This window comes from Vicugna pacos, chromosome 25 (assembly GCF_048564905.1).
Source record: "Vicugna pacos chromosome 25, VicPac4, whole genome shotgun sequence".
NCBI classification, from domain to species: Eukaryota; Metazoa; Chordata; class Mammalia; order Artiodactyla; family Camelidae; genus Vicugna; species Vicugna pacos.
This window is the reverse complement of record NC_133011.1, coordinates 27,356,442-27,383,076: the sequence shown is the minus strand read 5'-3', so window position 1 is coordinate 27,383,076 and position 26,635 is coordinate 27,356,442. Positions and strand designations below refer to the sequence as shown.

Genomic DNA, 26,635 nt, shown 5'->3' with positions numbered 1-26,635 from the left:
GTGTGGGATCCCGCTGGGCTCACCCACAGTCCCAGGTTCCTTGGGCGAGCTGTGGGGAGCAGGAGATGGAGCCTTCCTGCTAATCAGGGTCATAAATGCCAGCCCAGGGCTGGGTAAGCATCCTGCTGGTAGTTTGTGTCATTGGATTTAGTATCCTGTGGCGGTGGTTTAATTGGGAGACATAATTGGTGCTGTGTTCTGGGGACCATGCTCTGAGAGTGAGAAGGCCAGGAGGGGCTAGGCTGATGGAGTTCAGACTTGCTGACTGTCATGGGAAGCACCCCTCCTCCCCCCGCCAGGCTTTTAGCTTCTGCTCCTTTTAGTGACCTGTTCTGCACGTTGCATCACAGCTAGTGTTCTGTTCCTAGGGGAGGTCTATCTGTAGGAAGTGGCGATGTTTTCTTTCTAAAGCGCAGGTCACTTTGTCTCCCTGTCTTCTTTCCCTGACTCCCTATCACCTGTGAAGTTCAGACACCTCAGGCTGGCACTTGAGGCCTTTCACCTTCCTCCCTAACCCACTTGATGGTCCCTGGGGGACCCACGGCGCTGCCCGGGCTCTGATCCCATCCTGCCCTCTCGATGGCTGCTTCCTGGCACCTTCCTGTCTTCCTGGTCCCACGGCACCTCTCCTCCTGGCTACGGCTCTGTATTATGGAGGAAGAGTTGAGGATGGGCATATGGGACCTGACAGCCCCAGGTTGTCATCCTGTGACTGGGATACGTGACAACCTCTGTGAGCCTGTCTCCCCCTTTATCAAGTAGAGGTGCCTGCCTTGTGGGATTGTGGAGAAGGGGAGGTGTTTCGTGCCCAGTGTAGGCAGTGGTGCTCAGAAGTGTGCGCTAATGCAGTGATTAGGCTCCAGTTTCTCCCCAATCTCCAACCCTCATCTTTCGAGTGCGCACTTAAATAACAGAATGGAACCAGCTTTAGATCGTTTAAGGTGACTTTAGGTCTTCAGAAGCTCCACAGCACCGTGAGGACACCGTCAGAGGTGCCAGGGAGCGGGAGGGGATAAGCACACTGAGAACCGGGTGGCAGCCTCTTGAGGCCCTGGAAGGTTTTCTGTGTGTGAACTTGAACTTGGGCCCCGAGGCTGCTTCCCGGAAACGGGAGTGTGGGGAGGACACCAGGAGCAGAGCAGGATCCTGTGACAGGCTCACTTCCGGCCTGCGTTTACAGGGTGAGCCAGGGGCTGGGAGCAAACTGCTGGCTCATCAGCCACAGTGACCGGGAGATGCCTCCAGAGACCTTTCTTAGTGCCAGGGCAGCGTGCATCAGCCCCTGCGACGGTCTCCGTGGAGATGCCATCCTGGCTTCCTCCCTCTCCTGTCTGCTGGAGCCGAGGCTGGGGCCACACTCAAAGGGAGAAACCTGCAACCAGATATCCCAGACGGAGCCCGCAGGGCACTCTGATCTGCCCTCGCTGAGCTTTGGTCATTTCTAACCACCCTGTCCTGTGGTCAGGAACATTTCTTTGCTTATTTGTTTTGAGTTTTGTTTTCAGGGAAAGGTAATTCAGTTTATTTATTTACTTTAATGGAGGTACTGGGGATTAAACCCAGGACCTCGTGCATACTAAGCATGCGCTCTACCACTGAGCTCTACCCTCCCTCCTTATCCGTGGTCAGGAACATTTTATCACCTCTTTTCTGAGGACAGGTGGAGCACTTCCACCAAACACTGCCTTGTGGGATGGAATCACATGAGATTGCCATCCCCACCTATGACCTCCTGCTTTGTGGCTAATTTCTAGGCTTAATGCTTCTCAGGGTCCTTTTGACTAGGGCTACCTCGACTATGGGATCATTTTCTAGCTCAAGCATCTAGCAAAAAAGGCAGCTGAAAAGCTGCCCATAGGCTGGACCAGCCCAGCGCTGTACATGTAGGATATTCTCAAGAAAAGAACTGATGAAACATCAGAATGGTTCTGTGTAGCTGGAAATTTTTCTGTTCCTGAAGGATCCATGCACCCCTGACTTCCTCTCCCACCGCCCCTCTGACTGTTTTCTCACTTTTGTCTGGTCCCTTCACTCATTCTCATCATCATCATCCTTACCAGCACAGCATTGTACTTAAGACACCTGGCCCTGGAATCACTTAGGTTTGAATCTCTGCCTCCCCTCTTCTGTCCTCATCAGTCCCTGCACAGTACTCTTTGCATAGTAGGTGCTCATTCTGTTTATACCGAAGGCACAGACTGTGGAAAATGAACCCTGTAAACCCACTAGGAGGTGCAGGGAAGCAACAGGGACATTGCCCAGATGAAATCCTGTCATCTGGATTTCTTGCATGGACACACTGCTATGCATGAGGGTTTGCTCATGAAAATGGTTGTGTAGCCTTCCTGTTCTGCAGCAGGGCCTGGAAGTCCGTTCATCAAGAAAGTAAAGAAAGCTAGATGTGTTTAAAGAACGCAGCATGGCCTCACCGGCAGCTGGGGCATTTAAGTGCCTTTCATAATGGACCTCAAAGCTGCAGTTGGTGGGGGTGGGGATGGGGGTGTGTGCCTTAACTGGCGCTCTCTCAGAGCCCGGACTGAGCTGCCTCTGGAGGTCAAGTTGCCTCGCAAGCAGATGGTCTGTACCAGCTGAACTTGGCCATGAAAGCCGCCTGTGTTGGGGAACTGAAAGTCTGTGTCCCAGAGTGCTGGTCTGTCTAAAGTTCCAGCTTTGGTTATTATCATTAAGTTCTCCGCCCTGTGCTCGTTTCTGTGGACTAGAATCCTGTCTGTAAGAATGAGTCAGAATTACTATGATAGGTTCAATGCAAAGATTGGAAGGATTCTGCCACTTGCCAAGAAACCCTGGCCCTTGTGGAGGTCTTTGCATTTTGTAATGCATTCTCCTGTGATTTATCTCATACCTCCCTTAACGAGAATCTTCAAAGGTCGGGAGAGAGTCCCACTTTACAGATGAGCATACCGAGGCTCAGAAAAATCCTTCCCTAGGTCACATCACTAGCAGGAGGCAGAGCCAGGACACAAATCTGAGCCTGCCCCACAAAGAGGACAACCTTCCCAACGTGTGTTCCTCTACATTCTTCTCTTTGGCCCCCGAGCCCCAAGTCTTGCCCGGAAAGCCATTTCCCTGAAAAGGGATGATTTACATATTTGGACCTGAAATCCACACGCCCAGGCCCCAACAGACTAGGGGCTTCGTGCTGGGGTCTTTCTTGGGGGAAATGTTGCCATGTCATTTATAACATGTATCTGTGAACCAAGTACAGTGGGCTGAGTGTCAGGAAGTTTCCAGGCAATTGCCAGACATCTGCCGTTTGTCACGGAGGGGAGGGAACAGCTTTGTTAGGGTTGGGGTGGGGTTTGTCATTCATTCTCATGCCCGCACCTCCCTGCTCTGGGCAAACCCACCCCTTTGGGTCAGCCCCTAGTTTCATCCTGCCGTCTGCTGGTTGGTCCCCATTCATCTAAACACATTTCAGTGCCATCAATGTACCTGGGGCAATACAGGGATATTTGGCCCTCCCGGTGGCACCTGAGACTCAGCCTAACCATATTGCCTCCTCTGGGTATCTATGTCTGTTCATGGAACTCCCAGTCGAGGTCACCTGGACCTCAGATGTCAGACTTACTTTTGATTTCCTGTCCTCCTCGCTCATCCCTCGTGCTCTCAAGGTGAACAGATACTGCTCCTTGCAGCCCTCCCAGCCCCATCCTCACCCCTTCCTTTTCTTTCTCTCTGTCACATCACCCCCTGAATCTAGACTGCTTTTGGTCACCTCCTCTCTGAACTTCGGTCCATGCCCCTCACCAGCCCTCCTTTTACAGCCTGGGCAGAGAATCTTCCAGTCCCCACCCTGCCCTGCTCAGAAAGATGGCGCTCCCCTGTTATGTGAACACAGCCTCTGGGTCTGGAGCTCTTCCATAGCTCATGTTAAATAGTGTGTGCATGCTGCTGTCTTCCCTACTCTGTGATCCCGTCCTTGGGAGCAGGGCTGTCTGGTTCTTTTGTCCTTACAGGTCTTTGCACACCAGACGAGCCTTCTCGAGCCTTCTCGAATCTATGCATCAGTGCTGACTATTTAAATGGAGATTGCAAGGAGATCTCTCCCCTTTGTCTTAAACTGGTTTAACTAGCACTTATCAGTCCAACCAGGGAAGCAGTGGTCTACAGCTTTGATGAGCTGACGAGAGGAGGCAGCTTTCCTGTCTTCTAGGGAATGGCAAGACGGCGACATATTTTAGAAGGCGTTTTCGTGTTTCATGTGCTCTTTATTTTTGTTTGTTTTTAAGCCAGATGCTTAAACTGTATGGTTTATATTGTAAACTTCACTCTCTCTGGCCGATGAGTCAATTCAACAGAGATTCACTGTGCAGATGAGTGGTTTGGAGGGAGGGTCAAGGCAGCAAACTGTTTTGGACGCTGGATTTATTTACGCTGGGTAAAAAGAAAATGTGGTGTTTACAGAATTGAGCCTAACCACCTTTTCTAATAGTTTTAGCCTTTCAGTATTTGCCACCTATGCGGGTGATGGGTCAGTACCTCGATGGAAATTACCTGGGGTAAATATGACAAGTTTAATACATACGTGTGAATGCAAATACATGCAGTTTAGTCCCCTGTGTTCTTTGTAAGAAGGATAAATGTTTGTGTGAGTTCTTATGACAACAGATGAAGTTAAGCATTTTCAAGAGGGTAACCATAACCTGAAGTAGCTAAGTTGAGTAGTCTGGGGACTCTTATTATTGGAGTCCTTCAGCTGAAACCGTCGTCCGGATTGGCTAGCACTTGAAGGCTTCCTCTGATCCTCCTGACTTCAGCTCCTGGAGGGACTGATAAAGACAAGTCGGTTGGGTTGTTTTTACTCCGGTACAAGGATGGGGTTATCTGTACTCTGACCTTCCCTTAGGCTTCCTCCCTTTATTTGCTTTTGACTCCAGTCTGGGAGGGTCTTTCTAGCGGAGAGAGGAAAACCAGCTCATGGTACGGCTCAGTGCTAAGAACTGCCTTGAGAATCCTTGTGTCTCTCCAAGGGTTAATATGGATTTCTCTGGGAAAAGCCAGAGGGCAAGGTCTCCGTAGGTCATGGCCTCTGCTTCTGTGTGATTGAAAGATGATACCACTGTTCCCCACCCTGGTCCTGTTTCCCGGCTCTGGTTTAGGGCAGTCCACCCTCCCCTGAGCTCCTCTCCCTTCCTGGGGGCTAATCCCCTCCTCACTTGTGAGACAGTGGCCTGCGCTGACCCGCTGACCCGGCCCAGCCAGCAACAGTGCCTCAAACAAAACCTCAGGCCATTAAATATTTAATTGAATTATTTCACTGTGGGGATATTGTGACTCATGTTGAAAACCAATCACCTGCCTTTTTTTTTTTTTTTTAAATCTGGCCCTTAAAAAAGAGATCCCTGGTTAAACACTTAAAGGTCAGAGTCATGGTGACTGCAGTGGCGTCATTGTTTTCTTTCCTTGTGGGTTTGGGTGGGGAAGGGAAAGAAAGGGACGTGTGGGAAGGAAGATGGTTTGTTAGAAGTTGCCTTTATGGGTGAAGGGATTCCAGGTGATGGGGCTGGTTCTGCTTTCCTTTTCTTTTTTCCTTCTGCTTTCTCTTGTCTTGATTCCCCAGAGGGATGCCAGGAGAGGGCTGGAATGTGGGCGAGGACGGCCTTTGAACTAGACAGCCTTGCTCAATAGGAGAAACTGCATTCCCCATCCAGTCATTCAAGATAGTGTTTCATTTGCCCTATCAGAGCTCGGTGAGGCATCGAAATCCCATTGTGCCGCCTTTTAATTTAATTTTGCACGCAGGCAGAAGAAAGATGTTTGAAAATTCTCCAGGTGTTACTGCTGCATGCACAAGGTAGCCGCTCTTGCCCCTGTAACATCTGTCCTCACGCACAGTGGTCTGGCCCTGGCTTAGTTACTCTGCTCTAAAACTCGTTGACTTACTTAGCTTTAAATGACTTCCTCTGATGGGAAGGAATTGAGGGCCTCTTAAGTTGAAGGCATTGACATTGGGTTTACATTGGTAAAAGACCAACTATGAAATACTTCTGAGCTTCCATTGCTTCTGAGGACCTTGCTGGGCACCCTTGAGAATTACAGAGTTGGTCCGGTGCCCTCCGTGAATGCCTTATCTAGAGGGGACGAGCAAAAGCTGTCCTTTCAGAACACTGCTCCGTGCCGTTTTCCCAAGGACAAGCGTGCCCCACTTTGGGGATGAAGCCCTAACTCCCAGGCTTCTATGCATCTGTTGAGATGACGGTTGGGGAGAAAGTTGGAGCAGTGGGAGGAGAAGTAGTCAGCTGTAATTTGTGTGCTGTGATTCTCTGGCAGAAAAACAGGTGTGGGGCTTATGGCTCTTTGGGAGAAACATCCGTCAGGGTAACAGAGCCTACGCAGTGTGTTTGGGAGCAAAGCAGACGCATGTTTCCTGCATTATACGGATGGGCCACGTGACCGAGGCGCCCTTCTATTTCCATGAGTCTAAGCCCTGTGGTACTTGATATCTAGCCAGATAGTGATTTCCAAAAAAATCTTTAAAAAAAAAAAAAAGAAAGAAAATATGTGAAAAGCTAAACTAAATCTGTTTTGTGCAAATTTGCTTGCATTTCCACTGGCTTTAATGACATCCCCTGCCCCCACCCCATGCCCCATTTCCCAGTGACTTCTTCCTTCCCAGCTTCCAAGTTTCCATCATTCAGCAAGTATCTTTTGAGTGCTGCCCGTGCCACGCACTGTCTGATGGACAGGAGCCCCACCTGCAAGAAGCTGTCTTGATGGAGATGACAGCACAGAGAAGCAATGGCAGGACAGAGTGTGACGGGTGACGATGGGCTGAGAGCTGCAGAGAAGGTGCCCCCTACAGGCAGAGCTCTGGGAGTGCTGCTCAGTCCAGGCAGGGTCACCAGCGGGCAGAGACGCCAGTAAGAAGGGCAGAGTCCTGGGGAAGGGAACAGCCAGTTCTGAGAGGCCGAGAGACACGGGAAGGGAGGATGGGGCATTTGGAAGCTACCAAGAGTGTGTGTTGGCGGTTTGTGCCGAATGTTTTCCATGAAGACTCTCAGGTGCCAGTTTAAAAGAATGTTTACAGCTCTGCCTTTTTGTTGACTTTAATAGGTGTCAGCTCTATGAAATTTGGGTAAAATCCTCCTCCCGTGAGTACTAATTACCTCTTGTTAACTGTGTTCGAGGAAATTTGTGATGAACCAAGTTAGCAAACATCTGTCCAAATCATTTGGAGCAAAGCACTTCATCTTTACATTTTCCAGCTGTCATAGCCCCAAATGTTGTAAATCTGTTATCGTGAAAAGATTTCGAAGGTGTGCAAAAGTCATTGTTAAATCTGAGCCTGTATCACGTTTGTTGCCCTTTACGTTGCCTCTTAGAACCACGTTGCAGCATGTGTATTATTAGTCGTTGCTGTGGGTGTTCCTTTTCTTTTCCTTCCTCTTTCCCCTGTGTCTGGGGAAGGCTCTTCTTGTCCCGCGTGCGTGGCACTGTGGGCGAGCGGGCACCTTTCTTATGGAGACCTGCGAGGTACCAGAGTCATCACAGAGCTGACTTGGGGAAGGCTGTGCTGGAAACGTCCAGGTCGCAGAGTCTGCTCTGCTAGCCGCCCAAGCATTTGTTTTGTCAACTGCAGATCAAATATGGAAAACTTGGCACTCAGACTCTGCTCTGTTGACATCATTTTTGGAAACGCGTCTAGTGATAACGTGGAATGATGCAGTAGCTGCTTCCTCTCCGCATAAATGATGGCCCAGAAATGGTGTGTTTTGGGTATTGTCCATTTGCTTGTGAAAAATTGGCACCAGGAGGGTGGTGACTAGTTCTCCTCGGCTTCCCCTGAGGCCTGGGCAGCAGCCTGAGGGATTTAGGTTAGAGAAGCAGAGGGATCTGGTGGAAGGTGCATGGGCTCTGGGGGCACACCACCTGGTCCACAGACCAGCTGCCTTGCATGTGAGCTGTGTGACCTGTGGCAGGGTCCTTACCCTCTCTGTGCTCAGGCAGCTTAGAGAAAGTATTTGGATAGTAATCTGCCTGGAAGGTGTACTTTTACACAGTACCTTATACGAGACTAAGAAAACATGCAGAGCACGTGAAAAGAATCCCCCTTCCAAAAATAGAGTTGGAGCAGCATGAGGGATAAAGCACCAGGCCACCTCTGGAATCACAACCCTGAGCCTGGTTTTCCTCATCCATAGTGGGAATGTTCATGCCCGCTGCTTAGTGTTGACATGTGTATTAGAAATAAATTATATGCATTGCCTAGCACAGAGCCGCTGCCCCAAGAAGTGTAATGTGAGATGGTAAATTTTGCCAACTGCATTTTTTTTAATCTTGGGGGTCTCTAGGGTTCAGGTATGCTCTTATTTTGAGCAGCATCGTCAGGTGGGTGAGCTGGTGGAGGGGGCCCAAGGGTGTAGGGTGGAGAGCGGTGTCTGCAAAGACCCCCTGCAGGTCCGCACTCCCTCTGGCTGGAGCTGGATCTCTTTTTCTCTGTTGAAACATATCAAATCAAAATAGCGTTTTGCTGCTTAAAAGAATTATTCTTTTGCAAATCTCTGGTTTAGGTGAGTTCCCTTCTGAAGTACCAGATGATTTTTCAAGGACCCTCCTAGTGCCCCTGGTTCTTATTCCTAAGGAATGGAAGAACTGAATTTTAGGTCCTTTATCATTGGCCAGGAAAATTAAGATAAATGAGTTAAGGGGGTTAATGCATTTGGGCCTAAGAGTCTGCTCCCGCCTGACCTGAATGGGGACTGTCTTGTCTGGGATGCGCCGACCCCGGTACTTGTTCTCCAGCAAGTGAGAGAGGCGTGGGGTCTCTGCCTTGTGGCGGCAGCTGCTGGTTTCCTGACGACTCTGGGCCACGTGGCGGCCACATCACCGGCTCTCACAGCACGGAGGAAGCCCTCACTGGATGCCCAGGCTGCCTGCAGAGCATCTTTTTGCCACTGGTGTCCTGGTAAGAGCATTAGGCACGGACTTTTAAGTCCAACCCGCTCTGTGTGCTGGACGGAGATACCCTGCCCTCACTCTCCAAGCAGAGAGTGTTTCCAGCTGTGGGTCTCCTACTTACATAATCCTGATTGGAAAAACATTAGGATTTGCTGCAAGCAGAGGGCCGATGAAATACTAGTCCTTAGGTGTGGATTTCTGCGAGCTAATCTGATTGTTTGCTAATCAATCCCTGTTTTCCTAAAGGAGCTCAAAATTTGAAATGAAAAAGCAATCAAGATTTCAACAGCTAAACACCCTTATTGCTCGAGGGGTGAATTGAGAAGAGTTTAATTCTTTCCTGGATATTATCAACTGCAGCAATCACTTCAGACTCAGAAGGGAGTGTGTTAGAGGGTTTTTGGGGGTGGTGAGCTGGGGAATCACCAGATCCAGTTATTCCCTCTTTTTCCTTTCATGTCCTCTATTCCATCATAATACCCGTGACATGCAGGTGCCCATTTGCTTCTGTGTCTAACCCTCTCATGGGACCACAGACTCTTTGGCAGCAGGAATGGTTATATTTGTTTTGATACCTCCCGTACGCAACGCTGGCACTTGGGGAGCCGAGTCACATCATCTCGCTGCGGGCACGGTGTCAGAGCACACTGAGACATCTCGGTGGACCAGGCTCACATGACCAAGCCACGCTGATGCAGTGTTTTTACTGCCTGAAACCAAGCACATTCGCAGCAGCAACAGAGACAGTCCGAGAAGTTGCCTCAGCAGGTGTTCTTAACCTCTGTCGGCTTCCCAGTCAGCCCAAATGCAGACAGATGTAGCTCTGTGTGCAGTTCCTTGCAGTGGAATCACCTATTGCAGACTTAAGCCTCGGGCACTGCAGAGCCTTCTGACGTAATCTCGGCAGAGTGTTTGCATGCTTCTTTGTATGCTGAGTGTCTTCATGTGTCTGGTTGATCAGCGCCCAGCATTTACAAACATGAAATTGCATCCCTGTTTCAGCTGGAGGCAGTTGTGGCCCAGAGCCTTGAGGACCTGATGGTGTCACCTCTGATGATGGCAAAGGGGACAGTGGTCCTGAGGAGGGATGAGGATACTGAAGGTTCAAAGGCCCCGGCTGGTTCACACCATGATTCTGAATGACTCGTTCTAGGGCCACCAGACTGATCTGGTCCAGGAATGCATCTCATTTCTGTACCTGCATCAGTTTCTCCTCCAGAACCACCCCCCAGAGCAGAAACTGAGGCTGAGATGAGATTGTTAAGATTCTTTGAAATTTTTTTTTTAATTTTTAATAGTGGGACAATACACATGATATACACTCTGCCAAAAGACAAAACGAAAGAATAGGATGGAGGATGGGAATGGGGGCAGAGCTGGCAGTGCCATGACTCAGATTCCACTCAGACCTCGTTCCAGATTTGACTGGGATAGAAACCAGACTTTAGAATGCCCACAACTCATTGTCTATGGGAACAGTGTCCCCTGGAGTTGTGCAGTGCACAACCTGTGCAGCTGTACATAGCAGCCCCAAGAGGCTTGAAGTGCCTTTCCATGGCTGACTTTGATGGCAGTAACCTGCTCCTCTTAATTGGTCATTACACATAATTCTGCTGCAGTTAAGGCACTAAACAGAAAACTCAGATGCATCTGGGAATGAGGTGGGATGTAAATCTCAAACCGGATTTCATTGAAAGACTTCTGTGAAGCTGTGCACACAAAGGCAGTGAAGAGGTCTGGAATCAGAGAGCTGTGGTTTCTAATGTTAATAGCAAGTATCTGTTGCATACTTGCTCTAACTGCACAGGGCCTGGTGCTCAGCATCCTACTTGGATTATCTTGCTCAGTCCTTGACGGGTCTGTGGAAGAGCTACTGGCCAATGAGAAAACTGAGATTCAGATTGGATGTTGCAAGGTGATACCATTGGTTGAAGGGGGAGCTGGAACTGTGACTAGGGCTGTCCGACACCTGAACCCACTTCCTGAGCCTCTGTGGAACACTGCTGCCCTGAGATGACTGAGAGGTGGTATACCCAGGGGCCTGGGTCTGGGTGCTTAACCAGCTCAACCTGTTACTGCCCATCTTAGGCATTCAGTAATAGGCCGACTTTCTGGGGCCAGTTCCCTAGGGCTCCCTTCTCCCTTCTCCCACGAGCACCAAGCCCTGTTTCCAGAAGAACAAAATTAGACGAATAGGCTACGTATGGAGTTTGTTTGCTCCGCTGTTGGGGCACTCAGCTGGTTGGGGGGTGTCCTGGGCTTATTAATTCACTTGATGGGCCTCGTCTTTTGACTTTAAAAAAAAAAGAGAGAATTGGGTTTATTTAGCCTCATTTTAAAAAACAGTTATTAATCTGCTTTGAACGCTTGTTTGTGGGCTGAGTACAATTCAGTGTGAACCTCGTGGTTTAGTATTGTCAGGTGCTTTAATTGTCTGTCCCTGCCCTGGGGTTCATGCCTGTCTGTCTGTCTGTCTGTCTCTCATACACACACAAAGATGCACACAGACACACTCTTTAAACCTGAAGTTATTCAAATGCCCTTGCTTTTCCTGTTTTCTTCCTTGGGACAAGAAGATCCCTGATGCCCAGACTTCTACCTGAAAAGTCAGTCTGAGCTTTGTAATAACTGGGTAATTGTCTCCTAAAATAAACCAGTCTCTCCAGGGCTGGGAGCTGGTCTTTTCAGCTACCTGAACGCCGAGCTATTGTCAACCTAATGACCGTCCGCCTGAGCCGTTTCCTGTGGCCCTGTGGGGTCATCTGGAAACTCGGCTAACAGGCCCACAGAGGGGGAGGGCCAGCTCATTTTCTTTAATGGGAACATGTCCCCTCCTGCCAGCCCCTCCACCCTTTGTCCTCCACTTTCTGGTTGGGAGATGCTGTCTGTCTTTGTCTTCCCCTAGTTGTCACCCCTGGTTTGGAGCGGTTTAATGCCTTCTCTGTGGGATGCTCACCAAATCAACATCAATTCTCAAAGGAGCCAATGCTTGCCTCCAACTTTAAAGTTTGCTGATTAAGTACTATTAAGACGGTCTGCTGGCTTCTTCCCTAAAGGAGTGGGAACGTTGGTGGGAAACTCTGGGGGGCTGCATGGCAGCATTTTGGGGAGATGCCTGCCCACTGATCCTATCTTCACATCAGATCTGTTCCCGTGGAAATAAGCCCAGCTGGGTGTTTGGTATCAAGGAGAATACTCCAGGCCATGCAGATCCTTTTGCTTTTTTGACTTCCTTTGGGTTGGTAGAAATTTTTCAGAAGACACTAAATGAGCTGCAGTTTTAAAACAGAACCTTTCCTTTACATGTTTCCAGCTCTTTCATATGGATTGAGACATTCGGCTTGCTTCAGGAGGGTGGTCCCAGGTAGTGCTGCAGGGACCCAGAGTGACTGTTGAAAGATGCAGTGGTGTCCAGAGCCACCTGGGAAGGGGCAAGCTGCAGGGCACGGTGAATTGAAGGAAGTCAAGGGTTCTGGGCTGTTCTGTCCTGGGCAGGATGGAAGCAGGCACCCGGGAGAGCTTCCCAGGTACCTGTTACCTTAGAACCTCACCATGATGGGGTGGTGTCAGGAAACAGTCGGAGGTCGCCTGCTCAGGTCGGCTTGATCTGAAAGGCTCCTCTGCAGGCCGTGTCCCTCCTCATAGGGCACGTGGGTGAGGTGTGGGGTTCCCCTTCAGTAAGGCTGGCACCCACTTTTATGATATGAATTATCAGCCCAGCAGTCCCCCCAGCTCACCCTGTCCCCTTCTCCCAATCCTGGTCTACATAAATGTGTTCCCCTGGGAGTGACCTAAGACTCCATGTACATTCATCTCAAAAAAAATGACCAAGGCCCTGGAAGAAGCCGTCCTTGAGATGCGCCACAGAGGTCACTGAAGAGGCCTGTCCCTGTGGGTTTTTGCGGGTGTGCACTGTGTATACAGCATGTGGACTCAAGGCATGTGGTTATGTTTTTGCTATAAGCAGCCTCCCAAGTGGTTCACTGAATATGACCAGGGTCCTTGGTGCTTTTCCTGTTTAGGTGATAATTATGAATTTCCAGGTAGCATTTAAAGGCTAGAATTAGAAACCAGCTCTGTACTTAAGACCTGGGAGAAGCTACTATCCATGGCAATTTTTGTTTTGTTCAGCCTCATCGAGCTAATTTCAGCCATTGCCGGTGAGGCCAGAATGCTTTACCCAGACCTTCTGCTTGGAAAGGGAAAGGTTCTTCAAATAACTCCCTCTCTTCCTAAACCTGTGCTCACCTCACTCCAAGGATTACGACGAAAAGCTCCTTGCCTCTTCCTCTGACGGTAGAGCAGAGTCAGATCTGTGGCCCTAGAGGTGTTTCAGGGAGTGTAGGTGACTCAGGCAAGGATGCAAAAGGAGAAATTGCAGTGACATGCTAAAAACTAGGTTACTCCTAAGGTCTCATTCAGCTTGTCAATTCTGTAACTCCGAGATGCTAAAGGTTCTTTAGCAAGTGGCTTTAAGAAATCTCAGGGCTGACTGTTGAGAGTACCATTTGGTAGGTCCCTCGTCCTCCTTTATACTCAGCCAAGTGATTGTTGTCATGGCAACAGAGCTGCTCCTGCAAAAGGCTTTTCTAACAGCGTATAAGGGGACCGAAAGCTTCCAGAGATTGTTAGTAATTATCTTCTGGGGAAAAAAAAAACATGTTCTGAATATTGTGAACATTTTAATGGGCCCTCTTCCATGCTAATGGGGGTTTTTTGAGGTCCATTATCAGCCCTGGATCTCAAAACAAAAAGACTCGATTCTCTGTTTTGCCTTCGTTGTTTTTCTTTTGTGCATGTTCTTAACGTGGAAGAAGAATTGCTCTCTTATTGTTACTAAATGCCTTGCACATAGTGGGTGCTCCAGTATTTTATTTGAAAGGCTGGCAGAAGAGCCAAACATTGATCTAAAGATTCTTTATCAAATTAGCATTTAAGTATCTTTCCTGAGATAATCTTGAACCTTAAACCAGGCAGGCCTCCCAGAGCTCACAGCTTTGGGATCCACAGCTCCTGTTCTCTTTTGTTTTCATACCACGGAGCAGGGTTGTTCCTCAGGTGAGCCCAGTACTCATAAAGAACCTCTCATCGCCCTCTCCTGGGAGCTCACATTAGCTCAGCTGCCAAAACACGAGGCATCTGTCCTCTTCAGAATAGGATAGTGCCTAATTTTTTTTTTCATTTTTGGTTTCCGTTATCTGCAAAATATCTATGAAGCCTTTCTTCATCCCGGAATTCCCAATGTCTGGCATGATGCATATTCCATTTTGCTAGACACTGGGAATTCAGAGGTGGCTTGGAGATTGTCACTGTTCACAAGGAGGTCCCCTGTCAGTGGAGCACACAGGCCCACGAAGTAGTAAGCCCAGGACAGCGTTAAAATGTGGCCCCACACGTATGAGCCTGGGGACAGGGAGGTGAGCGAGCAACCATGTGGTCCCCTCCCTCCCTCCGTTATCCCAGCCTGAGTGCACGTATGTGCTGGAGGCAGAGAAAGATTGCTCTGGGCCCACTGTTTTTATACTCAGTCATCTGAGGGCTTCTCAGCGTCCCAGTTCTGGGGAGAGACGAGGCGAGTGGCACCACGGGCCACTTTGGGACCCACCCTTGGCTTCCATTGAGCCACTTTGACCTTAGACTTTGCCTCCTGCTCCCACGCCTTCTCTTTTCTCTGGACCCAGAGTGGCCGTTTCACTGTTGGCAGGAGGATGCCTGGCAGGGAGTGGGCGGCTTCACCAGCCAGAGCCTGTCCCTGCAGAAGACCCCCGTGTCCCGTAGGGGTGCAGCTCAGTGAACAGTCACATTCTGCGCGTCTCTCCTCCAAGCCCAGGACAGCCGGTCCACCTGCATTCCGCCCAGCAGGGTCTGTGTGGTGGCAGAGTTCTCAGGGAATTGGGGAAGGAAATCGCTTTTGGATCCGAATGACTACTGGTTTGACCTTGAGGTTCAACTAGGGAACTGAGAGCTAAAACCAGTTTGCACCCTACGTTAAACAGATGGAGGACAGGGCTGGCCTGGCTCATGGGGTTCTAAGGACCCTTGGGTTGTGTCACTGTGCTGCTTCCTTGCCTGCGGGAGCCTTGGACCCGCTTTCTCTGTTCAGCTGTGAGAGCCAGCCTCCTGTTGGCTGTCCTGGGGTTGGAGTTTCAATTACTCTTCAATCAGAAACCATCCAAACATTCATTCAGAAACCATTGAGGGGAAAATACGACTTGAGGTAGAAATTGAGGGGAAGAAGAGAAGACAGTAATGAATCCGTTTAAGTGGTCTTAGGTGAATTTGGCTGGAGCTTAGTTACAAATGGACCTCCGCTGGTGTCCTGTTGGTCCTGGCCTGAATGCAGCCACTTTTTCTCTAGAATCTTAAATCTTAGCTTCTCTTGATCTCGTTCCTTATTTCAGTGGTAGGTGGGGTATGGCGTAAGGATGGAGAAAAGGGCGAGGAGGGGGAAGATGTACTAAGAGAACTGGGAAGGGTAAGTGTTGTAAGCCTAGAATTCAAAGCTTGGCTTGTCTGCCGGGCCTCACTTATTCAGCTTTGATGAGCACCTACTATGTCCAAAGATGTGCACACATCTCATGTGCTGTTTTATGAGATGACAGTGTTTATAGAAAACAAGGAGATCCTGAATTTGGCCCAGCAAGGATGGCTGTTTCAAGGAAACTATACTGCAGGGGGCCCCTCCTGGGATGGATCAGTAGCTAAAAGGATGATTTGGGGAAAGATTCTCCTAGCAAGTAGGGAAGGGTCCTCTGCATGGCTAAACAGCACCCTGAGCCACAGGAAGCTGGCAGGAGGTGACGCCTGCGGAGACAGTCCATGTCCACCTTCCCAGGGCCATGTGTGCACACTGGCCAGCCCACACACAGTGCAGCAAGGAAGTGGCGTCAGTGTGGTTTGATCTGACTGATAACACAGATGTTTGGGTGGCAGGGTTTTTATTTTTCCCTCAATCATAGCATCCTATGACTGGAAAGCAAAAACCTAACTTCTCACCCACCAAATATTTTGGTACACAGTAGCCATAATGAGATGTCCTCAAGAATGGTTAAAATTTCTAACTGTGGGCTCAACCCTGGATGCAAACCCTGAACTCTGCTGTGCAGCATTGGGCAAGTTGCTTAACTTCTCTGGGCCCCCTTGTCCTCATCTGTAAAGTGAGGATAATAATCCCTACCTTGTACTGATACTTACATGAGGAGTATGGTGAGATTTTTAAAAATGAACACAGCGTGCTTTGCAAGTGCCTGTGAGACTGCCAACACTCAGTAAACGGTAGCTACTCTTAATAATTTGAAAAGCAGCAAAATTGCTTCCTGAGAGGTAGTAAAGTCAGCACATTCTGGCATGGTTCAGGGCCGTACAGAAGCCCCTTAAAGGAATAGAGTAGTTTTATGCCAGCAACACGTAAGGGTAACCTGATTCTGGATACTAGAGGTCTTAAGGATAAACTGTCACAAGGAGGTCTGGGCACCAGCAGAAGCAGAGCCAGAGGGCAGCTAAAGAGGCAGCACCAGGGCCCGCTCTGGGGTCTCACCCCCTTTCAGGAGACGGGTGCACTGGACTCTCACTCTGATCCCTGAAATAGAAATTGCCCTCTTCCGCTTCCGTATTCAGCAGGCCCCGTTCTGACTTATCTGGCCTTCCCTGAAGGTGCCTGGGAGGTAATGCTCAGATCAGCAGCTGTGAGCATCTTATCTGCCCGACAATTCAGTTTCACGAACTAAGTAAGCAACGTGTGGTTTTGCACATCAGCCCACATCTGCTTTGCTGGCATGAGTTGGCGTCCTCGAGTCGCTCACGCCTGGCTCCAGCAGGAGCATCTTTCTGTGCCTGTACAACAGAGGCAGAGCCTGGCAGTGGGCATTGACAGTGGTGGCAGATGTTGGGGAGCCAGCAGCATTTCCCAGGCGACACCCCCACGGTGCTATTCCCCCCCCCGGCACCGTTCCATCGGGAACGAAGGCAGGCAGGGTCCCCGTCGAGATCCCTTCGCTCCTACCATGGTTTTTCGTAGAAGTGTGAGCGTGTCCGTATTTTTGTGTTTCCATATTACCATTCTCGCTTTCCTTTCAAAACAGCAACAAAAAAAAGAGGAGTATTGGTCTTTGTGGCTGCCAGCGCCGGGCATGCCAGAATCTCGTGCTTGCTGGTCTGAAGCCGCCAGATGGTGGTGGGACTGTGTGGTGTGTAATTTTTTTTCCTCTCTTGTTTCCTCTGCTTTTTGAGAAGTTGTGAAGTGGGAGAAGCTGGGAAGTGTGAGATTGGCTGAAAGATGATCAGCTGATTACAGTTTGCAGTATCCTCCACCTTGCTTGTGGGCACAAGGGCGTCTTCCCAAAATGGGAAACCCTCTCCAGCATTTGCTGAGTGCACAGTATTAGCTGCCTCGTGAACACCAGCTGGATTGCCCCTTACATGCAGCTGAAGAAGACAGTTTCTGAACAGGAAACTCTGCATGTTTTTCTCTTCCTTGAGGATGGACGCATGTCAGGATTGCATTGTAGCAGAAGGGAAGTTATACTTCCTTTGTTGGGGAGCTTTCAGGGTTTATTTTTGAAAATCTTTTAAGTTTTTCCACGTTTGTCCTAAGTCGGCCCATGAGGACAAAGGGACAGATCCTTCCACTGCTTAAAATACGACTCATGTTTCTCATGGGTTTGTTTCCTTGAAATTAAATTGTGTAGTGCAAGAAAATTTCAGTAATTTAAATAGCATATGCAGAAATGTTTGGATAGTTTTGAAACCATTTTCAGGGCTAACATAAGATATTTGGACGTTCTTTAGTGATTTATGAACGATCAGTGTCTCTGTCTGGTGGAGCTCGCTTACATGGCTGATGTAAAGGTAGATGGTCTGCATGGTGACTTGTTAGACCAGAAACTGGTTATTCCTGCCTCTCCCTTCCTTCCCTGTAGTTAAACAAATGTAGGGCATCGGATGATACCACCTCTCCCAGTTGTCCATGTCTCCGTGCCCAAGGATAAAAATAAAATGCTGATGAAGCCAGAAGAAACACAGTTTGTTAGTTTGATGTTCTTAATATCCCGAGTGCCTTCTCTGACCTTTAATGAAAATGACGGTGCCGCTGACAGGCACCAGCCGCCTCACAAGTACACAGCAAAGGACACAGATGCGTTTCCCTGAGCGAGAGAAAGGGCAGTGAGTGTGGGACTCCTGAGGGGGCATCTGGAGCTTCTCCGCTCTTTAAAGGCAAGCTCGGGATGCTGAGCAGCAAGGAACCGCTGGTTTGTTGCTTTGTGAGTTTTCTGAGGTTCATCCACCCCTGAAAATCTTTGGCTTCCAAGTTTAAATGAGCTGTGCATCCCAGGAGGGCAAGGGCATTCTCCACTCACAGCACAGAGGCAGACCTCAGCAGCATTTCCGCAACGTTCGGGGAGAACAGAAATGCTGTCCTGTCTCTCCAGCAGCCCGGCTGCCATGAGACTATTTCTCTTAAAGGAGAAAGAGGTCATCTGATGCAGCCCAGAAGATTCACTTTCTCGAACCTTAAGCAGGTGTGCCCACGTCCAGCTGAGGTCCAGCTGGTTTCCTGCCTGGAGTGCCCCAGGGCGCCCTGTTGACCCATTATTTTGTTGGTCTCCTTATGGGGTCCACCTAATGGCCTTTCGGACTTCGTCCCCTGGACTAGACATCTGGGCACAGCGTGGTCTCTGTCAGCTGGGACATCACAGTTGAACTCCACGCATCGGAATCAAGCTCCCTTCTTTCTTCTTAGAATTCAGGCTCACACCCAGGTGCCACTTAGAGACTCTTTGACTCTCTCTTTCAAAGTCTGTATACCCACACTTAAACTTGTGAAGTAGAGCATCCCCAAACATGCTGCTGAGGCTGCAGAAGGAGGGCACCCGCTTCATCTTCAGGTGTGATGCTGGCGTGGCGTGTGCGGAGCCGTGGGAGCTGCGCTGAGCGCCGGCCCCCGGGCATCCCCAGGGTAGCAGACGGTATACCCGCCGGGCCCAGCCCAGCCTAAGCGGCTGCTGAGGCTCATCGCTGAGGCGGCTTCTGTGATCCAACACCCGGGCTGTCCTCCGGCCGGCTGTCATGGTGAAAAGACACCTGACATTTCAAGGTTCTGGGCTGTAGAGCAGGGGCGCGAGAGAGGCAGGAGAGAGACAGTCCTTCGTTGTATCGTGAATCCTCAACATTGTGACCTGCCGCGTGGGCCATTGTGGAAGTAGTCCCGAGTCTCCTGGATTCCGTGGGAACTTTCCTTCTTGAAAGAGGCTTGAGTTTTGCTTTGTTATATAAAAATGGCAAAGAGATCTAGCGGACACCTTTAGAAGCCGGTGAGCCAGGGGCAGCTGCCTGCCTGTTTTGAAGGCGGAGCCACTGAGACATGGACTCCCGGCAGCCGGTTGACCATGACCCTCTCAGTGCTTTGAGTTCCATCCAGTGACCACTTGGCTGGTGCATCACTGTTGATAAGGAGGAGGTTCTTCCCAGTGGGTCCTTGGCCGCTCCTTCTCGGCCTTTGGGACAGGAGTGTGAAAATCAAGACTGTTTCTGCAAAATAAGTGGACTGTTTGGAAAGATAAGATTAAAAACAAAAAAAGCTCTGCTGTCAAATTAAATATAGATGAGGTAGTTGTAAAAGATCAGGGACAAAAATGGTGTTAAAAAAAAAAAACCTAGAATACCACAGATTGTTTCACAAGAAGCCCCAACTGGAAGTCACAGATGATGCATTTGGGGTGTGACGTCTGAGATGCAGATGACATGAAACACCAGTGGGCATAACTGGTTTCTTTTGGAGGACAGTCATCAACATTTGAGTCTAAGCAAGGTAGACCCTTCCTGAGGTCACACACGTGGTGAATGGGGGAGCTGGGCTTTGAATCCACATGGTGTGACTTCAGAGCCAAGCTCTTAACCCTTTGGCTCAACTGCTTTTTTTGGGGAGAGGGAGACATGTATAGCAAACACCTTTTACCTGCAGTATAGTTAGTTTACAATGTTCAGGTGTACAGCAGAGTGATTCGGTTATATACACACACTTTTTCAGAGCATAGACTTATGTGTGGAGTACTGTTCTGGGTGCTTAATGTATTAACTCGCTTAATCAGCTGTGTGCTATTGTTATGGTTTTTCTTTTTTTTATTCTTTGATTTACAGTGTTGTATTAGTTTCTGGTATACAGCTAGTGATTCAGCTGTGTGTATATATACACATGTTCTTTTTCCTATTCTTTTTCATTACAGGTTATTACAAGCCCTTGAATGTAGTTCCCTGTGCTGTACAGTAGGACCTTGTTGTTTATCTGTTTTGTACATAGCAGTTTGTATCCGCCAGCCCCAGACTCCCAGTTCCTCCTGACCCGCAGGCTACTTCGAGAGATGGCGGGGAGCTTCTGCTAAGACTCCGCGCCAGCCGCGGTGGGAAAGCTCCCTCTGCAGACTGTGGCTTGCAGGCAGCTTGGAGTCACCTCACTGTGTGGCACGGAGGAGGGACAGGATGGGCTAGGATGCTAAGGTGCCCCCAGGACTGTTTTGGAGGTGCATGGGAGTGGGGGTCACTTACCTCCACTGCTAAGATTGGGTGTGGATGAAACAGATACGCTTTGGGAAAAGGTTCCTGATAAAAATGTGTCGTGGGGTGGCCTGCCGTCCTGGTTGATGTTTGGTATGTTTGGTGCTCTGGGAGTGCTCAGTGAGGTCATTGGAGAGTTGGGCTCTTTCTGGGTTCTGTCCACAGGATGGGCCTCTTTCTGAGGCAGGTGTCCCCTCGGCTATAGACGGCTGACTGCAGCTGTTGGGCAGCCTGCTTCCCGTTCACGCCCTGTGGGGTCACTTTGGTGTGTTGATCTTAAGACTGGGGACATTTTCCCTGGAGGCCTCCCCAACAACCTTTCTCCATCTTCGTCTCATCCCCAGACCAGCCACTGCCAAAGGGGATAGAATTAGATCACTGGCCCAGATGAACCATCTGGGGATGAATGAAATGGGCCCGGGAAGGCTGACCGCAGTGTCCATGCATTCTCCAAAGTCACAATGCCTACTCATCTTCGGTTGGCAGAATAATGCCCCGCCCTCTCCAAAGACATCCGTGTCCCTCATCCCCAGAACCTATGAATATGTTACTGCACCTGACAAAAGGGGCTTTGCACATAGGACTCAGCTAAGGATCCTGAAACTGGGAGATTATCTTGGCTTATTAAGGTGGGTCCAGGACAGCACAAGAGTTATAAGGAGGAGGTTCAGAGTCAGAGAGGGAAGATGTGAGGACAGAAGCAGAGGTCAGAGGAGAGAGAAGATGCGCCACCACTGGCTTTGAAGGTCGAGGAAGGGGCCGTAAGCCAAGGAATGCAGGCCGTCTGTAGAAGCTGGAAAAGGCCAGGAAACAGATCCTCCCCTAGGGCCTCCGGAGGAACAGATCCCTCCTGACAGCTTGGTTTTAGCCTGGAAAAACAGATAGTGGACTCTGACTTCTAGAACCACAGTATGAACATATGCTGCTGAAGGTCACCAAATTTGTGGCAGCAGCAGTAGAAAACGAATGTGCCATTGTTTCTCCAGGCTGACCTTGAATTAGTATAGACCTTTTATAAGATAAGAATCCAGTATTTATTTTGAACCTTCTATTGAATGCACAAAGAAAATACACAGATACTTAGGCATCAAATGAAAGACAAACCGAGTCCTGAGTCCCACTTCCAGGTGTGGCAAAATGCTACCATTCCTTTCTCAAAACGGTCAATGTTGGCTGCTTCATTCAGCACCAGCGCTGGGTGCAGGGAATACAGAAACAAGGACGATCTTGTCCTCACTCACAAGCGGCTGAGTATGTCTCAGTCATTTGATTCCATAAATATTCTCACTGACAACTCAGAGCTCTTCCAGATGCCTGCTCTGTCTTTGTGACTGAAGCCAGTTTCCTCTGAAGCTTTTTCAAACCTGCTGATTTTTTTTTTTTAAGTTTGAGCAAGGGTCAGGAAGAGCAGAGGACATTGTTAAGCGCATCCACAGATAGAGCTATTTTTAGGGTGCCCCATGTGGCCAAGATCAGCAGTCATTCTAATGGTCAGGTCCTGGGGTCCGCGGAGGATGTCATCGGCCTGTCCCCTGCCCTTGTGTCACTTGGACAGAGACACTGCGGCCTGGAAGTTCTGTCTGCGGTTCTTCCTTCCCCCACCTCACGGGAGCCCCGCGCTGCAGAGGCACAGCGGTGGGGCCCATGCAGCGTGAGTAGAAGCTGCTTGTTGGCGGGCCGCAGTTCCCTGTTTCTGGGAAGCCTTGGGCTTGCCTGGGGATGATAAATGGCCAGGGACAAGTAAGAAAAAAAATCTGGGAAGGTAACTGGAATCATGGCACACAGAAATGGGGTTAGGGAGCTGAGCTTTGACGTGATCATTTCTGTCCATAGAATTCTCTTTTTAGGAAACAGAGGTCTGGGTCCTTAACAAAGCAGCTCTCCATCACTGAGCTCTCTGTAGCAGCTTAGCACGAATCGGCGCCTAGTCCCTCTAGTGTCAATTAGACAGTTCTAGGCTCAGGAACCCAAATTTGAGAGCTGGGCTGTAAAACTCTAACCCCACAGGAGGGTGGAGATAAGCCAGTTTAGCGGAGTATCCTGGGCTCTTGGCTCTACCTCTTCCCACCTCCCTTTTTCTGTGATAAGTGCCCCATGCTGAGTGGTTCCATGCACTGACTCTGGATGAACCCAGTTCACCCTGGGTTCGAATCCCACTTAGTAGCAGCATGACCTTGGTCAAGTTACCTGCGGCGCTTTACCTGTCTGTGAAATGGGGATGATAATAACACCCGGCCACCTGGGAGTCTTGTGAGGCTTAGATGAGTTCATGTGTGCAGAGCACGCATCCCAGGGCCCAGCACGTCCTCAGCTCCGTACAACCGACCCACTTCCTGTGACCTGAGACACCACCTCCAGCACTTCTAGTGATCGCATGCAATTCTGTTGTGTGGCTGTGTCCAGTGTTCAGCCTGCCCCCTAGAAAGAGATTTCATTTTCAGTCTTTACTGTAGTCAACAACATTTCAGTGACTACCCTCGCTGGTAAGGAATTGCTCTCAGCCTTGATTGTTTCCTCCAGTAAAATTTCTAGGAGTAGAACTGCTGGGTCAAAGCAAGGGCTTGTTTTTAAGGCATTTGTTGATCAATGCTGCCAAATTTTCCTCCAGAAAAGTACTAGTTTACACTCCTACCAGCTGTGAATGAGTGTGCCAATTTCCCTGCATGGCCAGGTTATTAACTTTTAATCAAATGAAGGCCCAGGAAAAATAGGAGATATTTCTCTGGGGATAAAATGTTCCTGGTCCTCGCTTATAGGCAATCAAAGCTTAAGAATCTGAAGTGAGCCCAGAAGGCAAATGGCTCGCGTGGAAACAGCGCCCTCTACTGGTTTCCCCTGGTGGAGCAGCGCGAGCTGCCAGAGATGGGGAGGTTCAAGAGATCACTCACTAACTTCTGGCAGGTGCTGGGAGCTACAGGGCAACATTTTATACTTCTGGTCATTTAGAAAATCAGCCTCAAGTGACCTTGAGTTCCTGCTCAGGTTCTTTGTACAGCAGTGCTTCTCAATTAGGGGAGATTTTGCTCCCTAGGGAACCTTTGGGACTGTCTGGAGACATTTTTCTGTCACAGATATGGGGTCTGCTACTGGCTTTTGGTGTAGGTTGAGGCCGGGATGCTGCTAGCCGTCCTGCAATGCACAGGACAGCCCCCTAACAAAGAATCACCCTGCCCTGATGTGTCAGTGATGTTAAGTTTGAGAAACCCTGTTTTAGGGGAATGGAAGAATTGCTCCAGAAGGCTTGTTTTTGGACCAAAATTAAAATATGGAAATATTAAACCTATATCACTATTAATACTAAATTTGGGGGTTCTGTAAACCTGCTGGGTTTGCAGAATAAAATGGAAAATAGGTGGAACTGAAGCAGCACAGTGGCATTTCTCAAAGAGAAAGCAGAGCAGAATATACAGCCCCAAATAATGTCACGCGTACTCATCAGGGAGGGATTTTTTTTCCTATCGCCTTGACTTGGTTAAACCAACCATAAATTCCTGCAGCTTCTCCCTTGAAAGCCTCGTCTCTTAAAAAATAGTGCTTTATTTGACACTTTTCCCTCTGATTTCATGAGCCCCGGTGTTTTCATACCATTTATAATTGTGCTTTCCAGTGGTCGGTGCAGAGCTACCATCTGTAGTTACAGTTGGCTTCCCCCTTCTCCACATGGGCTCAAGTAGATGCTGATTTAAGCGTTGTTTCTAAGAAGGGGAAGGAAGGGAATTCCAGAAATCATCTTAGAAAATGGTGTGCCCGAGGGGAAATGTATGGCAAGGATTTCGGGAAAACCAAGCCGTATTTCAGTTTACTTCGACATGTGCTGAATTTGATGACTTCGCTGGTGTTACCCAAACCCGTCAAAAAATATTCTTTCATTTTGCTTTAGCCTTGCTCTTCTCTAAATTACTTCTATTCTAGATGAGTCTTAAAACAACTAGCTGGAGTGGCTTCATTTGCTGCTCCAAATAATGTTAATATGAGTATTATTTTGCCAGGAGTGGGGGGGAAAAACTACAGCTTTTCCATAAATATCAGATACTATTTTAATCATCTTCAGACCCATTAAGTGGGTTTATGTAAACTCAATTTCTGGGTCACAATCAGCATCAAAGAAAAAAAACCCAGACAGAATAGAAAATATTAGAGGGTATCATATAGAATGAAGGTAGCTTTGGTTTTGGTGATGACACCAAAATATGTAGCCATGTATGTATACGTTTACATCCATGTGCATGCGCATGGTGAGAAGTCTGAACCACAGTGGCGTGGGTTGCATAACATGGTGAAATCTGGCTGTTTTTTAAATGCTTTCATGCTCTCGTTAGGGATCTCAGTGATGCCTACTTGTCTCCTATCCCTCAAGTTTCCCTCTGTTGCTTTTGCAGGTGGTACCAGGGAGATTGGCTCTGCCCTAACCAGGATGTGCATGAGGCATCGGAGCATAGAAGCCAAGCTGAGGCAGTTTTCCAGGTGAGGACCCTGTTTCTCCTGGGTCTCAAATGCCCTTTGCTGATTTCAGGTTAAGGAAGTGGTGGTACCCAGCATAACTCACCTCAAGCAGCACTGGTTTCCCCACAACATTTAAATCCCTACAGCCAGTCTCTCATCACCACCCATCACTCTGCTCACTCACTGAACAGGTATTCAGTTGGGCATCTGCTGTGTGTCCTGTACTGGTCTGGGCATCAGGGATACAGTGCAGAACCAGACGGCCTGGGTCCCTGCCCTGGTGGAGCCTGCACCCCCCACTTCAGGATCTTCTCTGTGTGTCTCTCCTCACCCTCCAGGATGAGGAGTGGGGCGTCCCGCTGAGACCTCTGGGCCCCTACCCACTGCAGGAACCCCCGTGGGGGAGGAGCTGCCTTCCTGGAGAGGAAGGCGTGCGCTGCTATCCTGTTACTCAGGACCCCTGTGCTTCCTCCAGGCCCACAGTGGTACCTTCCAAGCTGCCCGCCTCTTGTCTGATTCACGGGCGTCCAGAATGGGTAGAAATGGCAGTGGCTGGCACAGGGATTTGGAGTCACCAGGGTCCAAATGCAAATGGACGTTCTTCCAAACAGATCAGCACCATCCAGCAGTCCTGCCCCATTCTGCTCTGAGAGTTGCAAGTTGTGTGAGAGTTGCAAGTTGTGTGAGGGGCTGCCAAGCACTTAGTCTGGGAGACAGCGGCTCCTGGGTCTGAACCCTGGGCTGTCCGCTGACATGCTATAATCTTGGGCTGGGATCTCAGCCTCTGTGCAGTGGGTGTAAGACTCTCTGAAGGGTTCTTCTGAAAATGCACGTATTGTCCATAGAGCAGAAAGCACCTGCTGGAGCAGGTGATGAAATCCAGCTTCCTTTTCTCCTCACCCCTGGAAGGGGGCTTCCCAAGATAGCACACACCACGCCTCCTCTCACATGTCACCTTGGTTTATTCCCAGGCCAGTCCAGCGACACTTCATCCCATTTTAGTGATGAAGAGACACCAATTCAATAGCCGCTGTTTGCTGAGCACCTCTGTGTGCCCGGCGCCGTCTTAGGTGTGCAGGACATAGCCCTGAATAAGAGCACGTGCTGCACTCACAAAGCTTACGCTCTAGACACTGTATAAACCTGATAGGATGTCAGGGGGTGATAAATGACTCGAGGAGAAACACATGGAGGTGGGGAAGGGGTGTGGCTGTTGGACACAGGCTGGTTAGGGAGCATCTCTGTTCAGAAGGAAGATTAGGACACAGACCTGGAGGGAGTGAGGGTGTTAGCTGCACTGAGGGCTGGAGGGGGCACATGCAGGGGCAGGAACTGCTGGTAGATCCTAGGAAGAAAAGGGGGAGGTCGTACCCAGAACTTGGAGATTTTCAGAGGCTCAGGATCAAAAAGCAGTCTGAGAACACCTTTTTTGTAGTTCTCACTGATTCGAGTCAAGCAGTTGATGGGCATTTTCTGATTTTTCGAAACCTCTGTAATGTAGAACCAGGCCAGCTTTCCCTCCATGGCACCCTCGGTCCCCCAGATGGCATGATTCTCCTCCGCGGGGAGCTAACTTTCCGCTTATCTGACTGCAGCCTGTTTGGGAGACTGCATGAAATAAAGGGATGTATCTGGAGACCCCTTAACCCCTCTGATCCTCCTCTAGGCTGTCCACAGTTCGTCTCTGTTCACAACTCCTTTCCCTGAATGCACGTCAGAGTCA

General features: G+C 49.3%; 1 protein-coding gene across 11 annotated transcripts in view; it reads left to right on the top strand.

Annotated features, from left to right (window-relative positions):
• Nucleotides 1–26,635, top strand: part of MTSS1 (MTSS I-BAR domain containing 1) — a 148,448-nt gene that overhangs the window by 87,235 nt on the left and 34,578 nt on the right. For all 11 annotated transcript variants that reach the window (XM_031691302.2, XM_031691304.2, XM_015245397.3 and 8 more), the window contains exon 4: nt 24,849–24,933. In XM_031691302.2, coding sequence (XP_031547162.1) covers nt 24,849–24,933 — 85 coding nt within the window. The remainder of the gene's footprint in view (nt 1–24,848; nt 24,934–26,635) is intronic.